This window comes from Mesoplodon bidens (genome assembly GCF_964165515.1).
Source record: "Mesoplodon bidens genome assembly, chromosome: 16".
In the NCBI taxonomy this organism is placed as follows: Eukaryota; Metazoa; Chordata; class Mammalia; order Artiodactyla; family Ziphiidae; genus Mesoplodon; species Mesoplodon bidens.
In genome coordinates, this window is record NC_138173.1 from 28366639 (window position 1) to 28390379 (window position 23741).

At 37.6% G+C, this 23741-nt stretch overlaps 1 protein-coding gene and 1 pseudogene across 2 annotated transcripts in view; both read left to right on the plus strand.

The window, feature by feature from the left end:
* Positions 1–979: 979 nt before the first annotated feature.
* On the plus strand, positions 980–1704 carry LOC308630009 (solute carrier family 7 member 13-like; annotated as a pseudogene). Its single transcript has one exon. The product of its transcript is annotated as a solute carrier family 7 member 13-like (transcript).
* A 12038-nt stretch (positions 1705–13742) lies between these two features.
* Positions 13743–23741, plus strand: part of LOC308630010 (solute carrier family 7 member 12-like) — a gene marked incomplete at both ends in the record, with an annotated part of 30110 nt that continues 20111 nt past the window's right edge. The window contains 2 exons of the mRNA XM_081258411.1: positions 13743–14409; positions 21487–21618. Of these exons, the coding sequence (XP_081114537.1) occupies positions 13743–14409; positions 21487–21618 (799 nt within the window). The remainder of the gene's footprint in view (positions 14410–21486; positions 21619–23741) is intronic.

Here is a 23741-nt window from a genome sequence, read left to right on the forward strand (position 1 = left end):
TTTGCAACAAATTACAAATTTTTTTTTTTTTTTTTTTTTTTGTGGTACGTGGGCCTCACACTGTTGTGGCCTCTCCCGTTGCAGAGCACAGGCTCCGGACGCGCAGGCTCAGCGGCCATGGCTCATGGGCCCCGCCGCTCCGCAGCATGTGGGATCTTCCCGGACCGGGGCACGAACCCGTGTCCCCTGCATCGGCAGGCGGACTCTCAACCACTGCGCCACCAGGGAAGCCCTACAAAATGTTTTTAAAGGACCTTAGAGAAGCTGAAGCACTCTGTATATAATGCAGATAGTGAAAATTAAAATAACCAAATTATGAAACTAACATTTATGAATCCCTAAGGTATGTCAGGTATACTACCAGGAGTTTTGTATTAGTATTTGCTTCATCAATAAATTACCTTATTTAATTCTATTAAAGAAAAAAAAAAGGATTATCAGTCCCATTTTTCAAAATAACAAAATCGAAAGTCATTGAGTGACATAGATGTGCTAGTAAGTGGCAGATGTGTGTGTGATTCAAACCAAGATCTGCTAACAAGTGGCAAACATGTGATTCAAACCTTGGATTTTTTGTCATTCTTTAACTTCCTTATGGTACAAACTTTAAAAAATTACTTGTTTAAGGATCAAAATTAATGAGGTTACATATCCATAGAAGAAACCTGACTTGGAATTTTTCATCTCATTCCCAATTAGCTGTGTCTAAAATCTTTAATTGTGCATAACTTTTTAAATGCTTAACACGTAAAACATAACTCTAATATTATCTCAGACAGTTTAGTTCAATTTACTCACAAGTTAATTTTTTTATTATGTTAAGGGCTGTGAGAAAATCTATTTGAGTAAGAGAGGAAGAGGAAAGTAAAGCACTTAACTATAAGAAGATTGGCTGAAGCCTTTCACAAGTATGAACAGAGTAAAAACTGTGAATTTATGTTAGCTTTTAAATTTAAGTTTCAGACTTAAGAAAACGAAGATGGGAGAAAGTATTCAGCTTCAACGGGTAATAAGGTATTTCCATGGAAAGATTTTTTATTCAGTATCATAATGGGTGCAGGAAGATTTGTTGCTCCTAAAGGGGTGTTAACATACTCTTCACTCAATGCGGGCGTCTCACTAATTATTTGGGCTGCTTGCGCCATAGTGTCTATGATGGCTGCCCTTAATCACGCAGAGCTGGGGACCACATTCCCTAGAAGTGGAGCACAGTATTATTTCCTCAAGAGATCTCTTGGACCCTTTATTGCTTTCTTCTATCTCTGGATCAATCTATTTAGTACCCCAGCAGGAACCACTGCACGTGGCTTTTTACTAGCAGGGTATATAATGCAGCCTTTCTATCCTGGATGTTTTGTTCCTGAGATGCCAAAGAAATGTTTAGCATTGGCCATTTTATGGTGCTTGGGAATTCTGAATGATCGAGGAGTGAAGGAGATGACTTGGTTTCAGACTGTCAGTACGGTTGTGAAAATGACAGTACTCTGCTTCATATCTCTAACTGGAATCGTGTTATTGGTGAGAGGAAGAAAAGAGAGCCTAGCCAGGTTTGAGAAAGCTTTCGATTCTGAATTTTCAGATGCCTCACAGATTGCTGAAGCTTTCTTACAAGCATTATATGCATATTATGGCTGGGGAGTCCTTGTTCGAATAGCAGGTAAAGTCATTATTTTTAAATTATAAAAAACACCACCACGCTATAAACATACAACGGTTAATCAGCTTAATTCTAAGAAAGAAATACTACATTGTTTTAATATAATGTGTTTCTCTCTTGCTTTTATCAAGTGGGTGGGTGGAAATGCATTAAACTCTCTACAAATGTGTCTTTCCAGCTTTGGAAAGTGAAATATTTTCCAGGTGTTTACAAATGTAAACATAGAAGTGACACAGCTTAAGGACTCCAAGACAATTGCATTTTTTTACTGAACAAATCTTTTAATAGTCTACACTTCGTAGTTATAACAACCCTCATCAGAGAAAAATTTTAAATACAGAAGATATAAATTAAAATAAAGATTACCTGTAACCAATTATCTTGTATTTACACACATGTGGGGGTCACACTTCACATATACCCTTATAACTTTATTTTACCTAAAGCACATAGTGAGAATTCAAAATATTATTAAATATAAATGCTTTCAAATGAATACACAGTATTCTATCATATGTAATTTGACCATTTTTCAAACTTTTTCCCATGTTGGATCCCAGAGTTGTTTCTAGTTTTTCACTTTAAAATTTTATACTTATTGTTCCAATCAGCATCCTTTTATGTAAATCTTTGTGGGTTTCTCATTGCTTTATTAGAAAAAATCTTGAAGTAAAATTACTAAGTGAAACATACAAATATTTAGAAATGTCTTGAGAAATATTGCCAAATTACCTTCCAGAAAGGCTTTACAAATATATCTATTAGTTGAATTAAAATGACCAGACTTGGCTTTATCAAACCTTGTTCATTCTTTAGTCACCTAAAGTTGTGAAAATCAAATTTCAGTGTTATAACTCATTTTTCTTCAATTTCTAATGAGTGGGAAGAGTTTTGCAAATGTTCATGACCAGTTATGTTTCTTCCTTGTAAGACAGGTAAATGGTTTTCCCAGTTTCTTTGTTTTTTATTTTGTTCATAAGATTTTAAAAATTCCAGTTTTAAAGACTAGAATTTATTTATGTTTATTTAGTTATTTATATAATACCTATAAGTATCAAACTATCCATCTTTTAATTTTTCATTGTTTTCATACTTGAAAAGTCATTCCCCATCTCAAGGTTTAGATAAATATGTATCTGCGCTTCTTTCTCTAAGTCTTTATGGTCTTATTTTGCATTTTACCTTTTAATACATATGAATTATTTTGAGGGAGTTGCATACTGTGAGTTAATAATATAATTTTGTATTTTCCAAGTAAATATATATGTCAATTTTGGTGTTGGCAATATACACTCAAGTTTAATTTAAGGTTTAACTAGTCTAGAATCTTAATCCAAGGAGTGAAAAGAGCAGGAGAGTCTACCCTAAAGTCCTAGAATATTGTGACCAGATTAACAGATGAGCTATTCCAGCCCTTCATTAACACGTACTTGTAGTTCTATTGAATACAATCATGGCCGTAAGGTAAGGGAAGATTTGCTCCAGTCCTCCTGGCCTAGAATCCAGGTTTTTGGAGTAATTTTCTTGTCCAAAAATGCTCATGTTGGGCTTCCCTGGTGGCCCAGTGGTTGAGAGTCCGCCTGCCGATGCAGGGGACACGGGTTCGTGCCCCAGTCTGGGAAGATCCCACATGCCACGGAACGGCTGGGCCCGTGAGCCATGGCTGCTGAACCTGCGCGTCCGGAGCCTGTGCCCCGCAATGGGAGAGACCACAACAGTGAGAGGCCTGCGTACCGCAAAAAAAAAAAAAAAAAAAAAAAAAAAAAAATTATTAAGTAAAAGCCCTCAGTTCTGCTATTTCATACGCCAAGGAGATTCTCAGCAGATTATTTTCTCTTATATAAAAAGGAGGAAGACCTGGTAATATTTTTTTTATCAATAAAACCAACTTCCTCAATAACAAACAAATGTCTGTGGATAAAATGTTTTATGTTATTATTTGTAATAACCTCCAAGGCCACTCTAATACAAATTTATGTTTGTTCTCAGGTATGTTTGCCATTTGTATTTGGAACCATGGCCATGTCTTTGTTCTTGGTTTTGACACCCATTATCAAGTCTCCTAAGATGCACCATATCTATGTTCTTCTTTTTATCCTCAGCAGACTTTTATTTGCCTTTTGTTCACTTTAATTTGGGTTCTACATGTTTCAACAAGGTAACTTGCTTTTTACAGTTACTATTAAACGTTTTGCCTGCTGATGACGTTGATGAATATATTTCAACAGAAGGAAATTTACAGAAAAATCCACCTACAACTGCAACCAAAAAAGAATAAATTATGCATATTTGACAAATGATTGATTTATTAAAAGCATCTTTCTCTTTCTTCTTTTTATGTATCAATTTCATACAATTTATTTTTCTGGCCTTTACACAAAATCTTTTAATTATGTGTTATCATCAAGATTTTGATTAAAATTGTGTTCTATGACAGTCATGATCTAAAGGATTACAAAGATAAAATAAAATTATATTTGATCATACAAAATGAAATCGATGTCAAAAATGGGAAAATTTGCTTCCCAACAAATCCTTCCCTAAAATGGACCTCTAGAGTGACAGGGCCTATGGACCGTGAACATCATGACATACACAGGCTGGATACTGTACTGTTGCCTTTCCACCCAGGCTGTCTGAGGCCCTCTAGAACCCAGTGATGTGGACTGGAGACTTCCCTACTTAGTTTACATCAGCTGTCTTTGAAATGTTTCTCACCAGCCCAAGAAAAGCAGGAAATCAGTTTAGCAGAGGGAAATAAACAGATGGACAGAGTCATTTATTTTGAGGGGAACTCTGTGCTGTTTGAATTAAAATAATGAGCACTTTGTGATGCAGTGAAGCTGTTTTTGCATTTCATTTGAGTAATTCAAGATGTGAACAGAGCCCCATGGCAGATGAGCAGTACCAAACTTCCTCAGCTTCTGGATATTCTAATAAAAGATTAGGGAAGGGAACATCCTCCCTCTTACAGAAGTTAATAAAATAATAGTAATAATGATGGTGATGCTCTCAATAATAGCATCTTCTTATCAAGCATTATTATGTACAGGCCCCATGTAAGATACTTCTGTATACAGTATCTTTAATCCTCATCATACCTCTGCATGTTCCTACTTAAAGATGACAAAACTGAGTCCCAGAAACTGGGAACTTTGTTATGTTTCAGAGCTGGTAAGCAGTGGAGCTGGGATCTGAACCCACTTCCCTATTATTCTAAAACTCTTAACTCTTTCTGCTGCACCACAGACTGAGGAGGTTCTTCTGTCACCCATTCCTCCACTTTAGCATGTTTGCTTTGTTTTTATTTGAACTTAATTGGAAAGCATTTTTCTCTTTCAACCGGAATAATACTCCTTATGTATATGTATGTACATGGTACATATGTAAAACACAACCAGCACAAGATACCTAATGCCCAGAACTTTCATGCTTTAACTCTCCTTATCTGTAACTAAAGTCTTACTTCCCCAATAATGCATGCAGATCTCAGTCTCCCAAGACTGAAGTAGATGTCCCTCTTTGCGCACTGATGCTTCTGAGCTTATTATGTCATAGTCCACACTCTCTTTTAATTGTCTACCTACTTTTTTCCCTAAATACAGTGAGCTCCTCTAAGGGAGGGATTGTTCCTTAGTCTTTTTTCTTTATTTCATTCATTTATTTAAATTTGTATGCTCACCCCCTCAGACAGCATGTGGATAAGAATAGACATCTTATAAAATAAGTGTCTGAATGCACAGACAAATGAGTGAATAAGTGAATGGACTGTAGGTGTACATCCCTATAGGGGGCATCTCCCCTGATATTCTGCTTCAGCTTGGGTTCTTGGCAATACCTCAGAAGTATTCCATTATTGATTTTAGCTCTACTTTTTTGCGTGACTGAGGCTGGAATGCCATATAGAGATAGTACCAAAGAAGAGTCTACACTAGTTCTCACCAAATATTTATTTTCTTTCACCCCTTGACTGACTTCTCTGAAACTGCTTTTGTCAATATGACCCTACCAGTGTCAACATAAATGTTCCCATTTGTATTTATCACGATGCTCACTGGTGACCTGACACCACTATTCTAAACATAATTGCAAACCACTTTTAGTGATCACATTGAAACGATTAATACAAAATGAAAATTAAATCCTAGAGAAGGCAAATAGGTATCAGAGAACCTAGGTTGAGAAAAAAAATGGGCAGTTAAGGATAAAATTGGATCTAGCATATATACTTGGACTAGCTTACTACAGGAATAATACATGGAGAGTCTTGTGATGACCTAGTGAATGATTAATAAATTACAGCCCAACTCTCCTTTTCAAATTTTGTCTCAGTGAGGTTTTCGATAAAATGTGTCTGGCAAAGAAATTCACAAATAGCAGGTGTCTGAAGGGCATGTAGTCTATATTCTGTTTGAAAGTTGATTCAAATACTCTAGGATACAGGTCTCTGAGTTTAAAAGTTGATGTTTTAGAATGATAACAAAGGAGTCTGGTCTGTAAAACACAATTCAAAGGAAAACACCATATATGACACTTTCTGCACACTCTAAATAGTTTACAGGCGCAAGGCTGGTAGACTACAGGTGGTCTTGCAGATTCTGGACAGCCCAGGAAGGTATGTTTGGCTATGCAGAGGACAAGTGGGCTGGTGCACCAAGGGTGCCACTCTAGGAGAGAGACCTGATGGCCTGCCACCTCACATTTCTACAGAGAGGTTGGAAAAGGGTAGAGCTCATTCAACTGTGTAGAAAGACTCTGAGCTTGGCAGTTAAGGTGTCAATCCAGCAGACATGAACAAATACAAATTAGTCCCAGGACTTTCCTGGTGGCACAGTGGTTAAGAATCTGCCTGCCAATGCAGGTGACACGGGTCCGGGCCCTGGTCTGGGAAGATCCCACATGCCGTGGAGCAGCTGAGCCCCTGCGCCACAACTACTGAGCCCGTGTTCTAGAGCCCATGAGCCACAACTACTGAGCCCGTGTTCTAGAGCCCATGAGCCACAACTACTGAGCCTGTGTTCTAGAGCCCACAAGCCACAACTACTGAAGCCCACGCGTCTGGAGCCCGTGCTCTGCAACAAGAGAAGCCACCACAACGAGAAGCCCACATACCACAGCGAAGAGCAGCCCCCACTCACCACAACTAGAGAAAGCCGGCGTGCGGCAACAAAGACCCAATGCAGCCAAAAGTAAAATATAAATAAGTAAATAAATTTATTAAAAAAAATTAGTCCCAAATACAGCTAGTTTATTGCTCCTCACTCCCATATCTCATTTTTTATTAAAAAGAAAAAGATGTTTAGGGTTGATATGGAATTAAATGTTCAAAAAAAAGGATTTTCCCTTTAAATTTTCCTTTAAACTGCCTTTAAGGAGGCACTTCCCAGTTTTGTGAAATGTCCTTCTCTGATCAAAATCTTTCATCCCACCTGCAAAGAGCCAGCCCATCCATTCCATAGAGTAGTATCCACAGTCATCTTCAATCAGGGCAAGTTAAAGCCCCCAGCCAAAGGGTAGGTATGAAAACAATGCGAAAACAGTAATCATGACCTCAATCTCCCATTCATAAGTGACATTTGTAGTCCCACAGCACAAATGAGGAATTCACTTACTGTGGTCTTTCTAGAATTTCTGGATATCTATTTCTAGGTATAATAGTCACTGAGGATTCCATCCTCACTAACATTTATTATTTCTTGTCTTTTTGATCATAGCCATTCTGATAGGTGTGAGGTGATACCTCATTGTCGTTTTGATTTTAAAACAAACCATTTTCGAGCGCAGGAGCCCAGCAGTAATGAACTGCTCTGGATGCTCCACATACTACAAGCAGCCTCATAATTCCCAGGTTTCCATTGCATGGAAGACTTGCTGTTCCAGAGCTTCAGTTCTAAAATTCTAAAACCACCATGTAACTGGCCAACCCTACTTGTCAAGTGTCCTGTCCTGGACTCCAAAGGGAATGCCTCTCAAACCCTGTATATCACATTTGGCCATTTTACCAGGAAAATTGGTCCACATTTATGCACCTCAAGGTGCACAAGTCAAAGCTACTAATAACACAAGCTACAGTGCAGGGTCAAAGGAGTTTACAGATACAGTGCTGTGGGTACATGAGGGTCCCCAGACTCTTAACATCCTATGAATAGATGTCCTTATACAAGATATGGTACCAGGATTCTAATCCAGAGAAGGGCCCTCAATACTCTGAATACGTATACATTTATAGAAGAAAAAGTGGGAGCAGAGACCAGATAAATAAGTCCAAAGCCTCTGAGGATTCTAGTATTCCCTTCACAATCATCCATATTGAAGCAAATACAAAATATGTTCAGCAGAAATTTAAAGCCAGTCCCTTTATCTCTACTTCCAACCAACAATCAAGGCACAGACAAACAAAAGGAATGAGTACTACTGCCACTTTTAGCATTCAATCACCTCAAGTTATTATGCTATGTAACTATTATGCTGATTATTAACCAGAGACTCTCAAGATGAAATCAGGCATCTAAACAGTCTATGTAAAACTTAGTAAGGACATTATAAACATGAACACTTAGAAGGTTAATTTTTCTGAGATACTAAAAAAAGATCAAGAAAAAAAATGTTGTATATACAGGAGAGATGATTCAAAAATTATCCATCTGGCTTTAGCTGAGCTGTCTATGACCATTTGACCCATATTTCTAACGTGTAGGGAGAAAATAAAGTAGCCTAGTGGTTTGGACAGAACGGAAATCATTTTGCAAAAATTCATTTGTACACAAAATAATTTTAAAATCTGAAAGAAAATCAGGTAAAATGATGTATATTAACTTTTCATCTTGCCACTTCCAGGGAAAAGGTATTTAGTTACTATGGGAATGAAGTGAAGAGCAGTGGTTTAGAGCATGAAATTTAGAATCAAAAGACCTAGTTTCAAATCTTGACTCTAACTTGGCATGTGGATATTTGACAAGTTATTAAAGTTCTCTGAGCCTATTTACTCATCTCTACAATGAGGATAGGGAACTTCCTGGTGGTCCAGTGGTTAGGACTCCATGCTTCCACTGCAGGGGACACTGGTTCAATCCCTGTTGTGGAACTAAGATCCCACAAGCCATAGGGTGTGGCCAAAAAAAATAAATAGATAAAATAAGGATAACCATAAATCTATTTGAGTACAGATTAAATGAAATAATTCCTGGAAACTTCTTAGCATAGAGACGCATGAAATATTAATATATGCCTTAATTTCTTTTTGGAGAATCCACAGAATAAGGAAAAATGCACGGAGATTAGTACTATATTAATTCTGTAACTTCAAGTGGACACGAACACCAGAGTTGGACAAAACTAATTTACTTGAGCATTATACAGCATGGCCCATCATTTCCCTGGTCAAGTTCCAAGCATAGTCATCTTAAGTTAAAAGAGGCTTGACAGGGAGTCACTAACTGCTGAGAATGACAACACTTTGTCCTGCCCAGTTCCTGAGGCATTAGAAATAAGAAGAGGAATGTGTTCACTAGTATCTTCAATTCACCAGCTAGGAGGAACTAAACTAAATCCTCCTGTTGAGTCCAGAGATACTTCCTGGACACCTATGAGACCTCTAATTTATGCCTTCCCTTACCCACTACTACATTGCACTCACCAGATCCCCTCCCCTTTGCGCTGGCTTTATTGAGGTTGCTAGTGTAACAATGCTAGGTATATTACTTATTTATTACTGTATAATAAACTACCCTCAAAATTTAGTGATTTAAAATTTAGTGATTAAAAGCAAGCCTTTATTATCTCATATTTTCTGTCAGCTAGAAATTTGAAAGAGCATTAGCTGGGAGAGTCTGAATCTGAGTATATCATGATTTCAATCAATATATGGACCAGGAGGACTACAACCATCTGAAGCTTGACTGAGGCTGAAAGATCCTCTTCCAAGATGGCTCACTCACATGCTTTTGATGAGAGGCTTCAGTTCCTCACCAGGTGGGTCTCCCCATAAATTCTCCTCATGACATGGCCAATGGCCTTCCCCAGAGCAAGTAATCTGAGAGAGAGAGAGAGAGAGAGAGAGAGAGAGAGAGAGAAATAGAGGTTGAGAGAAGGAGAGGGGAGGGGGAACAGAATTTCACTGCCTTTTTAACATAATCTTATAATTGACATACCATCTCTTCTGTATTCTATTGTCACACAGACCACAAGTAGTGGTAGCACAGTGTGGGAGGGAAATACACAAGAGTGTATGGATCATCTCAGATGTTGGCTACCCCAAAGAAGACCTACCTGAGTTACAGTACAAATACAACACCCATTATTACACAACTTTGTAAGGTAAAAACTAAAAGACCCTCCTTGATCATTCTTCAGTCACTTGCCCCTTCACTCACTATACTCCAGACACAATACCTATCTTTCAGCTCCTGAGTACGTCAAGTTGCTTTTCACCTACGAGGCTTTGCATATCTCTTCCTTCTTCCTGAAATTCTCCTCCCTCCCAGTCTCTGCATCTTAAGTTCTCAGTTTAAATACTGCTTCCCCTGAGAGGTCTTTCATGATTAAATTATGTCATCAGTGACGTTAATACTAACAATGATAATTGTTAATATTTACTGCATGTTTACTATATGCCAGGTACCATTCCAAGAACTTTTTATGTTCTAACACATTTAATTCTCACAATAACCCAATGAATTATGTACTTTTATTATCCACATTTTACAAATGAGCAAACAGACCCAAAGAAGGAGCTTTCTTAAGGCAAGAAAACTAGGAACTGGTGAAGGATTTGAGGAATAGTGTGACTCACGTGTCCTGAACAAGAAGAGAGGGGAATGAGAGGAGATTGGAAAAAATAGTCAGGAAACTGATCTTGTAGAGCCTCATAGACCATATTATGTTGATATTTTATTCTAAGGGCAATAGTAAGCCATTGGAGAGTTGTAAGCAGTACATATAATCTGATAAAGTAATAATTAGACACTTTTTTAAATATAAAGAATAATAAACACTCAACCTAAGAAATGAAACACTACAAATATTGTTAAAGAGTGCTAGGCAACTCTCCTTTCCCCACTTACCCTTAGAAGTAGCCCCTATCTTGGGACTTCCCTGGCAGTCCAGTGGTTAAGATTCCACACTTCCACTGCAGGGGGCACAGGTTCGATCCCTGCTGGGGGAGCTCAGATCCCACATGCTGTGTGACGTGGCCAAAGAGAAAAAAAAGAAGTAGCCCCTATCTTGAATACCATTATATTTTTATCACATATGTATGAGTCATAAATAATAGATGACATTCTTTTCTAATATTAACACTATATAGCCACATACTATGTATATTATGTATATATACAGTGCAACTTGCTCTTTTGTTCAATTTTGTGCTTTTAAATATATATACATTAACACTATTATCTCTAGTTCATTCACATTGACAGCTTTGTGATATTGCATTGCATAAGTGTAGTAAAATATATATTTTCATTCTCCCGTTTGACAGATATTTATATGGTTTTAAAATTTTTACAAAGAGAAACAATACTGCTGTGATCATTCTGTATGTTTATCTCTCTAAAGTATGTCCTAGATATCAAAAGATTTTAAAACAATAGAAAGGAAAACAAAAAGGAAAAAACACCAAAACTGTCATTATCTACAGACTAAATGATTATCAATATATTAGAATTAATAAGAAAATAATTATTAAGTAATTAATCTGAGTCTAAGGTCAATTATGAATTACACACCAGCATCAAATAGTATGAAAATGTCAAAAGATAGAATTTACAAGTGAAAATAAACACAATGTACCTAATTCTAAATTTAATCAAAAAATGAAAGAACATTAAATTTACTTTTAGAGTAGTCTATCTTTTTCTATGGAGAATGAGTTGGAAAAGACAGGAGCTAAAGCAGAAAGATGAGTTCAGAGTTTTTCACCACTACCTAAAAGAAAAATGATGGTGACTAAGATCAAGTTATTTGTAGTAGAATTGGAGACACATGGTCAAATAAAGATATGATTTGGAAATAGAACCAAGAGGACTTGGTAATGGATTGGATGTGGGGGATGAAGGAAAGTATCAAAGATATTTAAATATAGTTTTTTTGTGTGTGTGTGTGATATGCGGGCCTCTCACTGTTGTGGCCTCTCCCATTGCAGAGCACAGGCTCCGGACGCGCAGGCTCAGCGGCCATGGCTCACGGGCCCAGCCACTCCGCGGCATGTGGGATCCTCCCGGACCGGGGCATGAACCCGTGTCCCCTGCATCGGCAGGCGGACTCTCAACCACTGCGCCACCAGGGAAGCCCCTTAAATATAGTTTTGATCAATTGAATGGTAATGAAATCTACTGAGGCTTGAGACAAATTAGAATGTTAACAAGAGTTCCACCTTAACATATCAGAATTGAAGTTGCCTGTTATGTACATGTAGATATAAGTAGAGGCTTCTGTTTCCAAGTGAGTGAACTAGCTTGTACCAAAACAACCCTTCCACCAAAAATAATTAAAAATGTATAAAATATTAAAATATCTATTTGAAAAAATAAGAAATATAGCAAAGCAGTAAGGGTTTAAGCAGTCAAAATCCTGAAGAAAAAAGAAAACTGGAGAAATGAGCCTGACATTCAGCATCACTTCTCCCCTAGAAGCATTTGACAATATGTAACTGGTGAATCAGAAGGTACATCAAAATAAAATACCTAGACAGAAACATGGAGAGAGAAGTAAAAGATGGAAATACAGAAAGCAGAGTAAACATGTATAATATGGGCACAAGTCTAATATACTTCTGGGATATATTTTCACATCCACCAGATCAGCAAAAACTTTAAGTCTGACAATACTAAATGTTGACAAAGCTGTGAAATTTGGAATCATCTAATAAAACAGCAGAACCCTGTGAACTAACCATTCCATTTCTATGAATATCCTAAACTCAAATATGGATTAAAGAAGAAATTGTAAAGAATGTTCATGCAACATTGAATTTAATAGTGAAAAAAGGTCATCAAAAGGCAGATAGATACATTCATAAATAGAAACTGTAAAGACACCTTCATTCTTCCAGTTGCCAGGCCCACATACCTTGGTCAATCTTATTCCTTTCAATCTCTCATAACCCCACATCTAAATCATCAGCAAATTCTATAGGGTCTACTTTAAAAATATATCAAGACTCCAATCACTTCAAACCTGCAATGGCAGCATTCTTGTCCCTAAGCTTAAATACTTGCTAGTTCTATGTACTTGGAGTGGTCCATCCCCAGCTCCTTCCCTTTTATTTTTTTTCTTTTTTCTTTTTTCCCCAGCTCCTTTTCTTGTGTGCAGCTCTAATTCCAGAACTACAAGTAATACCATAAATAATCCAGACAGCCATCTACTGCATGCTTAGGAACATCCTTGGATCAGGAATCAGTAAATAGAAACCCCAGCAACCTCATCTATCTCCAATAGCAGTAAGTTCAATTCAGGGTAAAATTTCCCTCAAGAGTACCTGTGGTTGAGATATAATTCACATACCATATGACTCTCCCATTTAGAGACGTTTTTTGTATATTACAACTTTTTAAAACTTGTGGCAAAATACATATAACACTAAATTTGTCACTTTGACCTTTTTAGGCTCCGGACACGCAGGCTCAGCGGCCATGGCTCACGGGCCCAGCCTCTCCGTGGCACGTGGGATCCTCCCAGACCGGGGCATGAACCCGCGTCCCCTGCATCAGCAGGCGAACTCTCAACCACTGTGCCACCAGGGAAGCCCACTTTGACCATTTTTAAGCGTACAAATCAGTGGCATTAGTCATAATCACAATGTTGTGTAGCCATCACCAGACATATTTGAATTTTTAAATAATTAACATGAGAAACATTTTAACTCTGGCCTTAAAAGAGTTCACAAAATCTTAGAACAATTCACAAGTTAATCATTTTCAAAACCAAGTTAACGGCAGTCATAAAATGCTTATGTAAGGACAATGTTTAAATCAAGAACACTTTGCAGAAGAATCATGGGGGGAAGTGTATAAGAGTTAGCGATCCCCATGAAATTTTAAAATTATTTTTCAGGATTAAAAAAGAACAGGAAAAAGGCAAAAGCATGCAACTCCTGAGGGCAATAGGATTCTTCCGTGGAAACATTTTAATATTTAGTGCCACAATAGGGGCAGGAATCTTTGTGTCTCCTAAAGGGGTATTAAAATATTCCTCCCTGAATGTAGCTGTCTCCCTGAGTATTTGGGCTGCTTGTGCTGTGCTGACTTTGATCTCCGCTCTCAGTCACGCAGAGCTGGGCACAACATTCCCTAGAAGCGGAGCACAGTATTATTTCCTCAAAAGATCTCTTGGATCCTCTGTTGCTTTCCTCAGTCTTTGGATCAAACTTTTTACTCATCCCTTAAGACTAGCTACTGAAACCTTGTTATTATCTACCTATACAATTCAGCCTTTCTATGCCGGGTGCCCAGCTCCAGAGCTACCAAAGAAGTGTCTAGCTTTGGCTATTCTGTGGTCTTTGGGACTTCTAAATACTCGACGGGTGCAAACAGTGGCTTTGTTTCAAACTATCAGTACTGTGGCAAAGATGACTGTCCTCTGCTTTATTTCCCTCACTGGGATTGTGCTGTTAGGGATTGGGAAAAAAGAGAACATGGCCAGGTTTGAGAACGCTTTCGATGCTGAACTTCCTAAAGTTTCACAGATTGCAGAAGCCTTCCTACAAGGATTGTTTGCATATTCTGGCACGTCAATCCTGAACAGCATAGCAGGTAAATCGTTTTCTGAAATATTTTTGTCGCAGGCATAAAGTTTTGTCTACAAGTCTGTGGAGAATGATATATCTGATTTGTTTATTTGTGGGGAATTGAATTAAATCTGTTCTGCATGCTCTACATGTATGTAGTTTAATCATCATTAAGACTTGGTAGATACTTATCTATATAATATACACAGAATTTAGTGTTTTTCAGGTCATTCCCCTATCACAAACTTGGGAATTTTATAAAGTTTTCAAGAGAAAATTAAGACCACTCTCAGATTTTACCGTACTTTATTCTAACAATTTTTCAAAACATTTTGAGTTAAATATCAATTATATAAGAAATATATTAACATAATCCATTTGTAAAAAAATAAAACTATCACAGATTTTATATATCCCCTACCACATTGGTAAAATGTCACATCCTAATTTTGATTCCACAATATGTCTTAGAGAAATTTCCATATTAGTTCTTAGTCATCTAACACATTCTTTTAACTGCTACATAATATTCCTTAGAATGGCTTTACTGCACTTTCACATTAGTGGTATTTAAAATGCTTCCCATTTTTTACATTTTCAAGGACTGGTGTAATATCCATGCTTCCCTGCTTATATGCACTGTTGTTTCTGCAGGGCAATGCTACCCCCTCTGATGTCATGGTACCAAATGAATTTGGTAATAGTTGCATAGCTCTCTAGAGTAAACAAAAGAAATAAATAGAAAACAATTCATTATATTTCTTTTTCATTTTAAAAATATAGGAATATTAAAATTTAAGGAATATATTAAATATTGAAGTTATATAAAACTTCCAAACAAAATTATTGCAAAAATTTTAATAAGAAACTGGAGTTTGTTCCTCTAAATATAACATTGCTATAGATTTTATGTTTGAAATGTCCTTAATACTTTATCAAAACATTTAGTGATGATTTCTTCAAATTCTAAATTCTTGAATTATTGAATTTTTTTTATGTTCCCCAGTCAATGAGACACTTTGCTCACTCATGTAGATTACTAAAAATTTAACAGTTGATATGATTTTTAAGTACTTTAGCATTTTCCTTTTTTAATTGACAAATGTAACATTGAAATTTCTTGCAATAAAATTAACAAATTTTTAAATATCAAGGCTTTTCAAATAAGACTTTAATTTACCTAGCACAAATTAATTATGCCAGCAGTCACCTTGCTGCTAGTTTGGCCATTAAAAGGCACATGAGTCATAAGTGAAAATATTGGATATATATGGAGGCAGAGTTTCACAGGTCACTGCTTTTGGAACTACATCCTCTAAGGGTCACCTAGTCAGTGGGCAGTGGTGGGTTCTGCAAAAATAAATACCCAGATGTTGGTGCACCCCTTTGTTAAAGTAAAGCATCTCACTAGAGCAAGCCCAGGTGTCCTTAATAGTGATCATTACCTAAAGACACAGCGCAATGCAGCTTTAGACCCAATTCTGTTTGAAGCACTCATCTCATTCTCCCCCTACTCCTTGGTTTGATTTGTTATCAAACAAGTTAAACCTTTAACTAAGGACAAGAATCCCATATCTGGAACTGATAGAGAAGTGTAACTTCAGATCAATATGGTTGTATTTGAAATGTCTAGTGAAATTTTCTGGATCTGCAGACTATTAGAGCAGAAGGTCGAATGCGATGAGTACAGTAACATGGCCAGAACTTGTGGCTAATTGAATGGGGCTGGCTAACAGAACCAGCACTTCATTAACTTACCAGATTTAGAGATCTGGCTTCTTCTGTCTCAAAATAAGGTGATTCTCGCTAGAAAGAACTATCTCCCTCAAGTTTGGTTCTCCGAGTTCCTGAGCTGTCATATTCCTAACTAATCGTAAACAGAATAGATAGCTTGTGTCTAGATTCTTATACCAGGGCCTCCCAAAGGGATAATACTGCATCCCAAGCACCACTGTACATCCTTTATATTTACCTCTGAAATAAGGAATTATATTAGGTCCCAAAGCCATCAGTGCATCCATCTCAGTAGCAGGTCTGACAATATTCAAAGGAGTCTCTAGTGACATAGAGAACTGTTGGGGCTTGAGTTCTATCCACTCAGTTACAAAAGGACAAAAGGCCACTGCTTCCACAACATGACTTTTGCAAGGAACAATCAGACAAGATACCATGGTATGCTGTTTAGAAAATCAGCATCACACAAAGCACATTAATATTGTGAGCAGTTTAAAGAGAGCCTCAGATTTAATAATCTGCCTAGAATTCCCGTTGTTAGTGAAGGGAATTTAGGTGGAGAAATAGAGATATACAGTATTGGCTGACCCTTAAAGGAAGTTGCATTAATAATGGCCCCACCCGCTTGGATTTGCAACCACTCCTCTGCCAAAGCCTCAGGGCTTTCAAGCAGACTTGAAAACGGTAGTTCCCCAGGTCTATGCACAAGTGGCCCGGAACAAGTGGTGACTTCTGGTCGCATCAATACCCTGATTGGCTTCCTATTAGAGGAACTTTTCAGAGACAGAATATACATGAATACTTGGAAACCCTCCTGACACTTAGCATGTTGCAATATAGTCCCCCCTTATCCACAAGGGATACATTCCAAGACACCCAATGGATGCCTGAAACCATGGATAGGACTGAACCCTATATATACAATGTTTTTTCCTATATTAAGGGATCAGGAAGGTAGCATATACAGCGTGGATCCTAGAAAAAGGGATGATTCTCGTCCTGGGCAGGACAAGCAGGATGGCATGAGATTTCATCACAACACTCAGAACAGCATGCAATTTAAACTTTATGAATTGTTTACTTCTAGAATGTTCTATATAATATTTTCAGACCACGGTTAATGGCAGGTAAATGAAACCATGGAAAGTGAAACTGCAGATGTGGGGGGAGGGGTACTTTATCTCAGTTTCAGGGGGAAAAAAAGGACTTCTTGAGGACTGGTGAGCCTGAAGCACGCATTCTCTTAAGTTGCTGCAAGATGGAAATCTATGACAGACTTCATTCACCCTCAAGAAATCCAGCTTAGTCCTCCAGAAACTAAAGTTGTGCACACATGAGAGCGAAGAAAAGGCTCATTAGACAAAACTTTCCCCTCCCTTTATGGGAGACCAAGCAGGAGAGTCTAAGCAGATAGAGCCCCCACCATAAGCTGCTCCTCTCCTATGGTTGGAGATCAGAGGCCCTGGTCTTAGTTTACACTGAAGACAGGAATACCACAGGAAACACAAGCCACTGTTTTCCTAGACACACTTAAAATTTGGTAATACTCCCAGGTCCTAAGGATTTGACCAAAGTTGGGATCTGTTAGAGAGGATAAGGAAATTTCCACATTAAAAACAGCCAGGCTGGGCTTCCCTGGTGGCGCAGTGGTTGAGAGTTCGCCTGCCGATGCAGGGGACACGGGTTCGTGCCCCGGTCCAGGAAGATCCCACATGCCGCGGAGCGGCTAGGCCTGTGAGCCATGGCCACTGAGCCTGCGCGTCCGGAGCCTGTGCTCCGCAGCGGAAGAGGCCACAACAGTGAGAGGCCCGCGTACCGCAAAAAAAAAAAAAAAAAAAAATGGCCAGGCTGAGCCAAGAGACAATATTCTCAAAGGACTCTTTACAAAGGATGTTGTTTTTTGAACAGTGGTGGGAAAAGAGTAGAATGAGGAAGAAAGTGTTAAGCTGGCACAGGTTAAATTTTTCTTATCTTTTACTCTTCTCTTCTTAAAAAAAAAAAATCCATGTTAGATGTTAATGTGAGTTTTATAACTTTCCAAAGTTGGAGTTAAAATTATTAGTCAATTTTCTTGTGGTATAAATTAAAAATCATAACTTTTCATAAACCATTAATTTTAACTTATAAATAATAATATACATATATAAAACTAAAAATTTTACATAAAATTCACTTTTTCTTGTTTTTTAATAAGTGGTTGATTACTAAATTGAACATATTAAATGTCACTAAAGAATATAACCTCATTCACAATTTATAAACTGTTTTAATTGCATGTTAAAATGTATTTAATTTTTAAACACTTTAAATGTCTGACTTGCAAAGCCTTTCTAATCACTTATGTCCTGTAACACTAAAATATTATCTTAAATATGATGAATTTTAAGTTCTCTTGTATACTTAAATACTGTTTATAAACAATGTCTCCTATACTTGCAACTTAAAATCGCACATCTGAAAATTCATTTACATTTAAAATTTAAGTAGCAAGGCTGTTCTTTCAGGTTATCTAACATGCCAGATTCTCATAAAAATTAAGACACTGGCACAAATTGTGTAATTTAGCAGAAAATAAATGGTATCAAAGGTTTTCATTTACCTGATCATTGTTGTATTTAAATTGAAACATCGTGGCTTCTCTTGTTGCAGTTTCCTAGAAGCAGAGCCTGAGATGGGGATCCTTGTGCAAGCACTTTATTGAGGGCCTACTTCCAAGAGACAGCTGTGAGGAGTGAAGGAAACAGGACAGGGTGGGGGGGGTGGAGCTGAATAAACATGTGGTTTCAGCTGAAGTCTAGCCTCTGCCAGATCCTACAGAGCCACACTGTCCAACCTGGTAACCACCAGCCACATGTGGCTAGTAAGCATCTAAAATGTAGTTAGTCAAAGTGAGGTGCTCCATAGGTGTAAAATACACACCAGAAATCAAAATCTTGAATGAGCAAAACAATGTCCAATAGCTCATTAATACTTTTTTTTATAAATGTTACATACTGCAATGATAACATTTTGGATATCTGGGGATAAATATATATTAATAATTCCATTTCATTGGTTTTTCTTTTATGTAGCTACTAGAAAATTTAAAATTACATAAATGGCTCACAGTATATTTTTATTAGACAGTACTGCTAGAATAAGAATAATACAAAATGTTCCCAACTTGAGGCATTAGGGATGGGCTTTTGTACCTTTTACCAGTTCATAAATGACTGTGGGCCACCTCTGAGGGGAGAATGTAAACTTCTAGATTTTTCTAAGCAAGACAACTTCCTCCCCTCCCTACCAAATCACCCAAGGACTAAGGGCAATCCTCAGGAGAAGGGTTCAACTATGGGGAATTAGCAGCCATTATTCACAGAAGCTGCAGGAGAGGAGAACCTGCCAGTCAAGTTGTAAAGTCATTTACCCACACAGGGGATCAGGGTGACTATCTCAGGTGATTGAAGCTGCTGGGTGGGCCATCCCAGCTTACACAGTTACTTACACTTCCCAGATTCAAGATAAGACATGTGATCTGAGCACTTGATGCTTCAAGTCACATATGCACAGGCTGGTTCTGTCACACCGTTGCTATAGTAATAGGGGACCCCAAGACCTCACAATTCAGCTGACACTGATTTTATATCAATATCGCCTGATTTCTTTCCAATCGGAAATTGGATGGACAGACTGTCTCGTTTCTACATGGCTTACGACAAATTTCCTTCACTGCTTGGGTAGATTCAAACAATCTCTTGACTGCCTGATGGACTCTAAATTGTTTTCCTCTTATTATTTTATTCAGAGCCCATAAGATCCTGAATTCCATTCACACCTTTCTTACTTATGATGACTCAGTAGTCATTTTAATACAGTAAATTTGCCTAGGTAGGAAAAGTTTGCTTGGGAGAGTAAGGATGAGAAAGGAACTTCCTCAGAGGTCAATTTGCTTGAGGGAAAGAGATGACGAGAGACCCGTTACTTCTGAAAAAAGGAAGAAATTACATATCTCAGATGGGATGAAGAGACATGCTACATACCAAACAGTCTTTTTTTTAAACAATTGTACATTTTTTATTTGTACAAATCTGTGGGCTGGCAATCTTTGTTGCCAACTGCAAAACCTGTTTCCCAAAGTCCAGAAGCTAGTAAGGGTCATAGCCAGGTTAGAACCCCAGACCATTTAGGTCCAGGCCTATGTTCTTAACCACTCCCCTGAACTTCCTTTTTAAGAAAAACAGTATGATGTTTAGGAATTTTGAGATAATATGTCAATTTTAGGAACTCACTGTTGATGCAATGTCTCCTCGCCTGAGGTAAGGCCCCTACAATTGACAGAAACTGACCCAAACATTGTTAGGTGCCTTGAGCTCATCCCTGCTTTTGGTTTAAAAACTTTATTATGTAGTGGAGCTCAAAGATTTTCCCAACTGAGGGCGTCTATCCGAGAGGGTGGGAGTAAGTGTCAAAAAGAACTCGGCACCTTCTGTCCAAGAAATCCATCACCTCAAGGTCCAAGAGATCTAGTTACATGAAGGCTGGAGGGTGCAGTGGTTACTGTCTGGTGTCAGACCAAACTTGGTTAAAATCCTGCCCTCACCACGTATTTGCTGTGTGACCTTGGGCAAGTCTCTTAACCTCTCTGAGTCCCTGCAGTTTCCTCTGTATTTGAAATGTAGACAAAGCACAGTATGTCCTTGATGCTATCATGGATATTCAATATTACACTTTGGAAACCTCTGTGACAGAGCAAGACATAGATACGCTCACGAAAGGTTGCCATGGCATGGGGGAGGGGGGTTCTGTTTTTGCACCAACTGATCCTTTTGCATAGACAGCTACCTACTGAGTCCTTCACATAGTTCCCTCCCTCACTTCCTTTAGGTCTTCCCTCAAATGTCATTTCTCGGCTAACTTATTTAATGCAAACTTCCTCCCCCCACTCTGCTCTCATCCCTGTTTCATTTCTTTCTCTTTTTTTATTGAGGTATAGTTGATTTACAACATTATATAAGTTTCATGTGTACAACATAGTGATTCACAGGTTTTAAATAGTTTTATAGTTATAAAATATTGGCTATATACTATGCACTGTACAATATACCCTTGTAGCTTACCATTTTATACATAGTAGCATACATTAAATATTCTTTTCCATCACAGTAAATCCATAATCATGAAATAGTTGGAATAATTGGATTCTTAGTATAAGATGGTGAGAAATCCAAGTTTTCAGGCAAAACTTTCAAAGGAGTAGAATCAGTCAAGCAAATGAGGAAACAACAGACACATGAATAATACTTTCTCATCCTTTTCAGTACAACGAAGTCTTCAAAATTCTCATAATAATATGACCTTTTCTGATGAGTTTATTTGTGTTTTTTAGGAGAGATAAAAAATCCTGGTGAAAATATTCCCAAATCTCTGATTACTGTCCTTCCCATGGTGGCTGTGATTTACTTACTGGCTAATGTATCCTACCTGGCAGTTTTGACTCCCAGGGAAATCATCTCTGCAGGTATGAATGTGTCTAGACAAAGAGGAAATAGTCACTACTACCTCCTCTGAATAAACAGGGACTCCTATATACTGCTATTTTTTCGATACACCCATAAGAGTGTAAATGTGATGTGGTCCTGCTTTGGTTTTCACAAGAAAGGAAAAATAATCATCTAAACAATCTATTTAAAAAAAGAGCACATGCTAAAGACTAAGGTCAGAGGGTAGAAGAATGTGAAGAAGCAAGAGCTGAAAAGAGAATGAGGAGGAGGATGAAGAGGAGGAAGAGAGACATGGAGGAGAAAGAGGAAAGAGATGAGGAGAAACAGGAGCAAGCAAGGCAAGAAGGCAAAGAAGAAACACTTTGTTAGATGTTCCACCCTTTAAGGTGCACCCAGATACCTGCCCTCAAAATAGCTGTTTGGAAAAGCAGTACCATCTTCATTGTCTCCATTTTTCAGATGAGGAAACTGTAGCAAGGGGAGTTAAATAATGAACAGCATTGATAAGATTCAAAAATAGGTCTCAGTCATGCTCTTCTAATGATAAAAGATTACTTCTTGTTCAGGTTATTGCTAGTAATGGATTGCAAATGTGGACAGCAATTTGCGAGATCTGACCTTCAAAAATATATTCTTCCCAATTCCATCAAGCATGGTGCTCAAAGTTACACAGCTAGTAATTGAAAAAGACAGACTCAAATCCAGGTTGTTTGACTCCAAGACCTGTGTTCTCAACCACCATACTAAAATGCCTCAACACAAGCAAACCAAATCAAAGTATAACCACAACTAATAGGGCCTATTAGCAAAGCAAGCAATAGTATGAATATTTATTAATATATATCACATGATGAATTTTATTAATACGTATAATCATATAACATACACATGACTAAATGGAGATACAACAAAAAGTTAATAGTAAGTGGCGCCATCTGAATGATAATATTGCAAGATATCTTTTATTTCCTTTTTTATACCATTCATATTTTCCACAATTAGCATGTTGTACTTATGATCAGATAAAAAAATTTTTAATACCAAATAATTATATTTCCACAGAATCAAGTGATGAATTTTTATGACACCACTGGGTCTTTTTTAAAAAATGTTAAATTATGTTCACTTTACTTTAAAAAGGCAGAGTAGTATTTGAAATATATTAGAAAAATTCTACAAAATTTTAATTTTTAAAAAATAGTTTCTCCTGAAAGAAGAGAAGTTTGGTTATCTAGAAAATTCATTTATTGAGAACAACTAACTCTTCAAATATTCTGGATAGAGGTCAAATAATACATCAACAAAAACATAGACTCCAAAAATATTGTATATACAGATAGGCACAGGGGTCTACGTACACGTATACGGTGTGTGGTTTTGGAGGGGCTGACTGTGTCACTCCAGTAACTAGAATTCCCCTGTAATGGATGTGTTTTCAAGGCCAGAGGTCACAAAGAGGATCAGTCTAGTGAGCCACATCACTGAAGTGGAGTTCTGCTCTATCATCTGCATTCAAAGCCTTTACAAAAATAAGAAGCTTTGAAGTTCATTTTTTAAAAAAACAATATTTTACATGGTCCCAAAAGTCAAAAGTTGTATTTATGCATCTTCTCTGAGACTACTATAAAAATGTTATGTTGATTCTAAAAGAAAAAGAGGAATATAAATTTCTAAAAGTAAAAAGAAACACGTTGCTTCCCACAATTTGGTCTCACAGAAATACAGTAACACACTAAAGGAGATTTTTTATCTATGAAAATGAGGGGGAGAACTATAATTTGCCTTTCACCCTACATCCAAACCAGGCAGCAAGGTCTGTAAAGACCCACGTCACTAACATCTCTCTCTTTGGGTGTTCCCTCCTCTTCTTTCCCCCACTCAGTGCCCAGGCCCTCATTTTTCTTACTTCTTTTACAGCAATAACCTCCTAATGTATACACTCACCTCTAACTTCCTCCTTCCAATCCAGCCTCCACTCAGTCTCTAGAGATGACTCTATAAAACACAAATCTAATCCTGTCATCTCCCTGCTTAAATATTCCACCATCTTGTTTTCTTGCATCTCCTCCCAGTCTCACTCTCACAGCTGCTGCAACCACCACCCCATCACTCCATCATCATCTTCCTTCAGACCAACTCT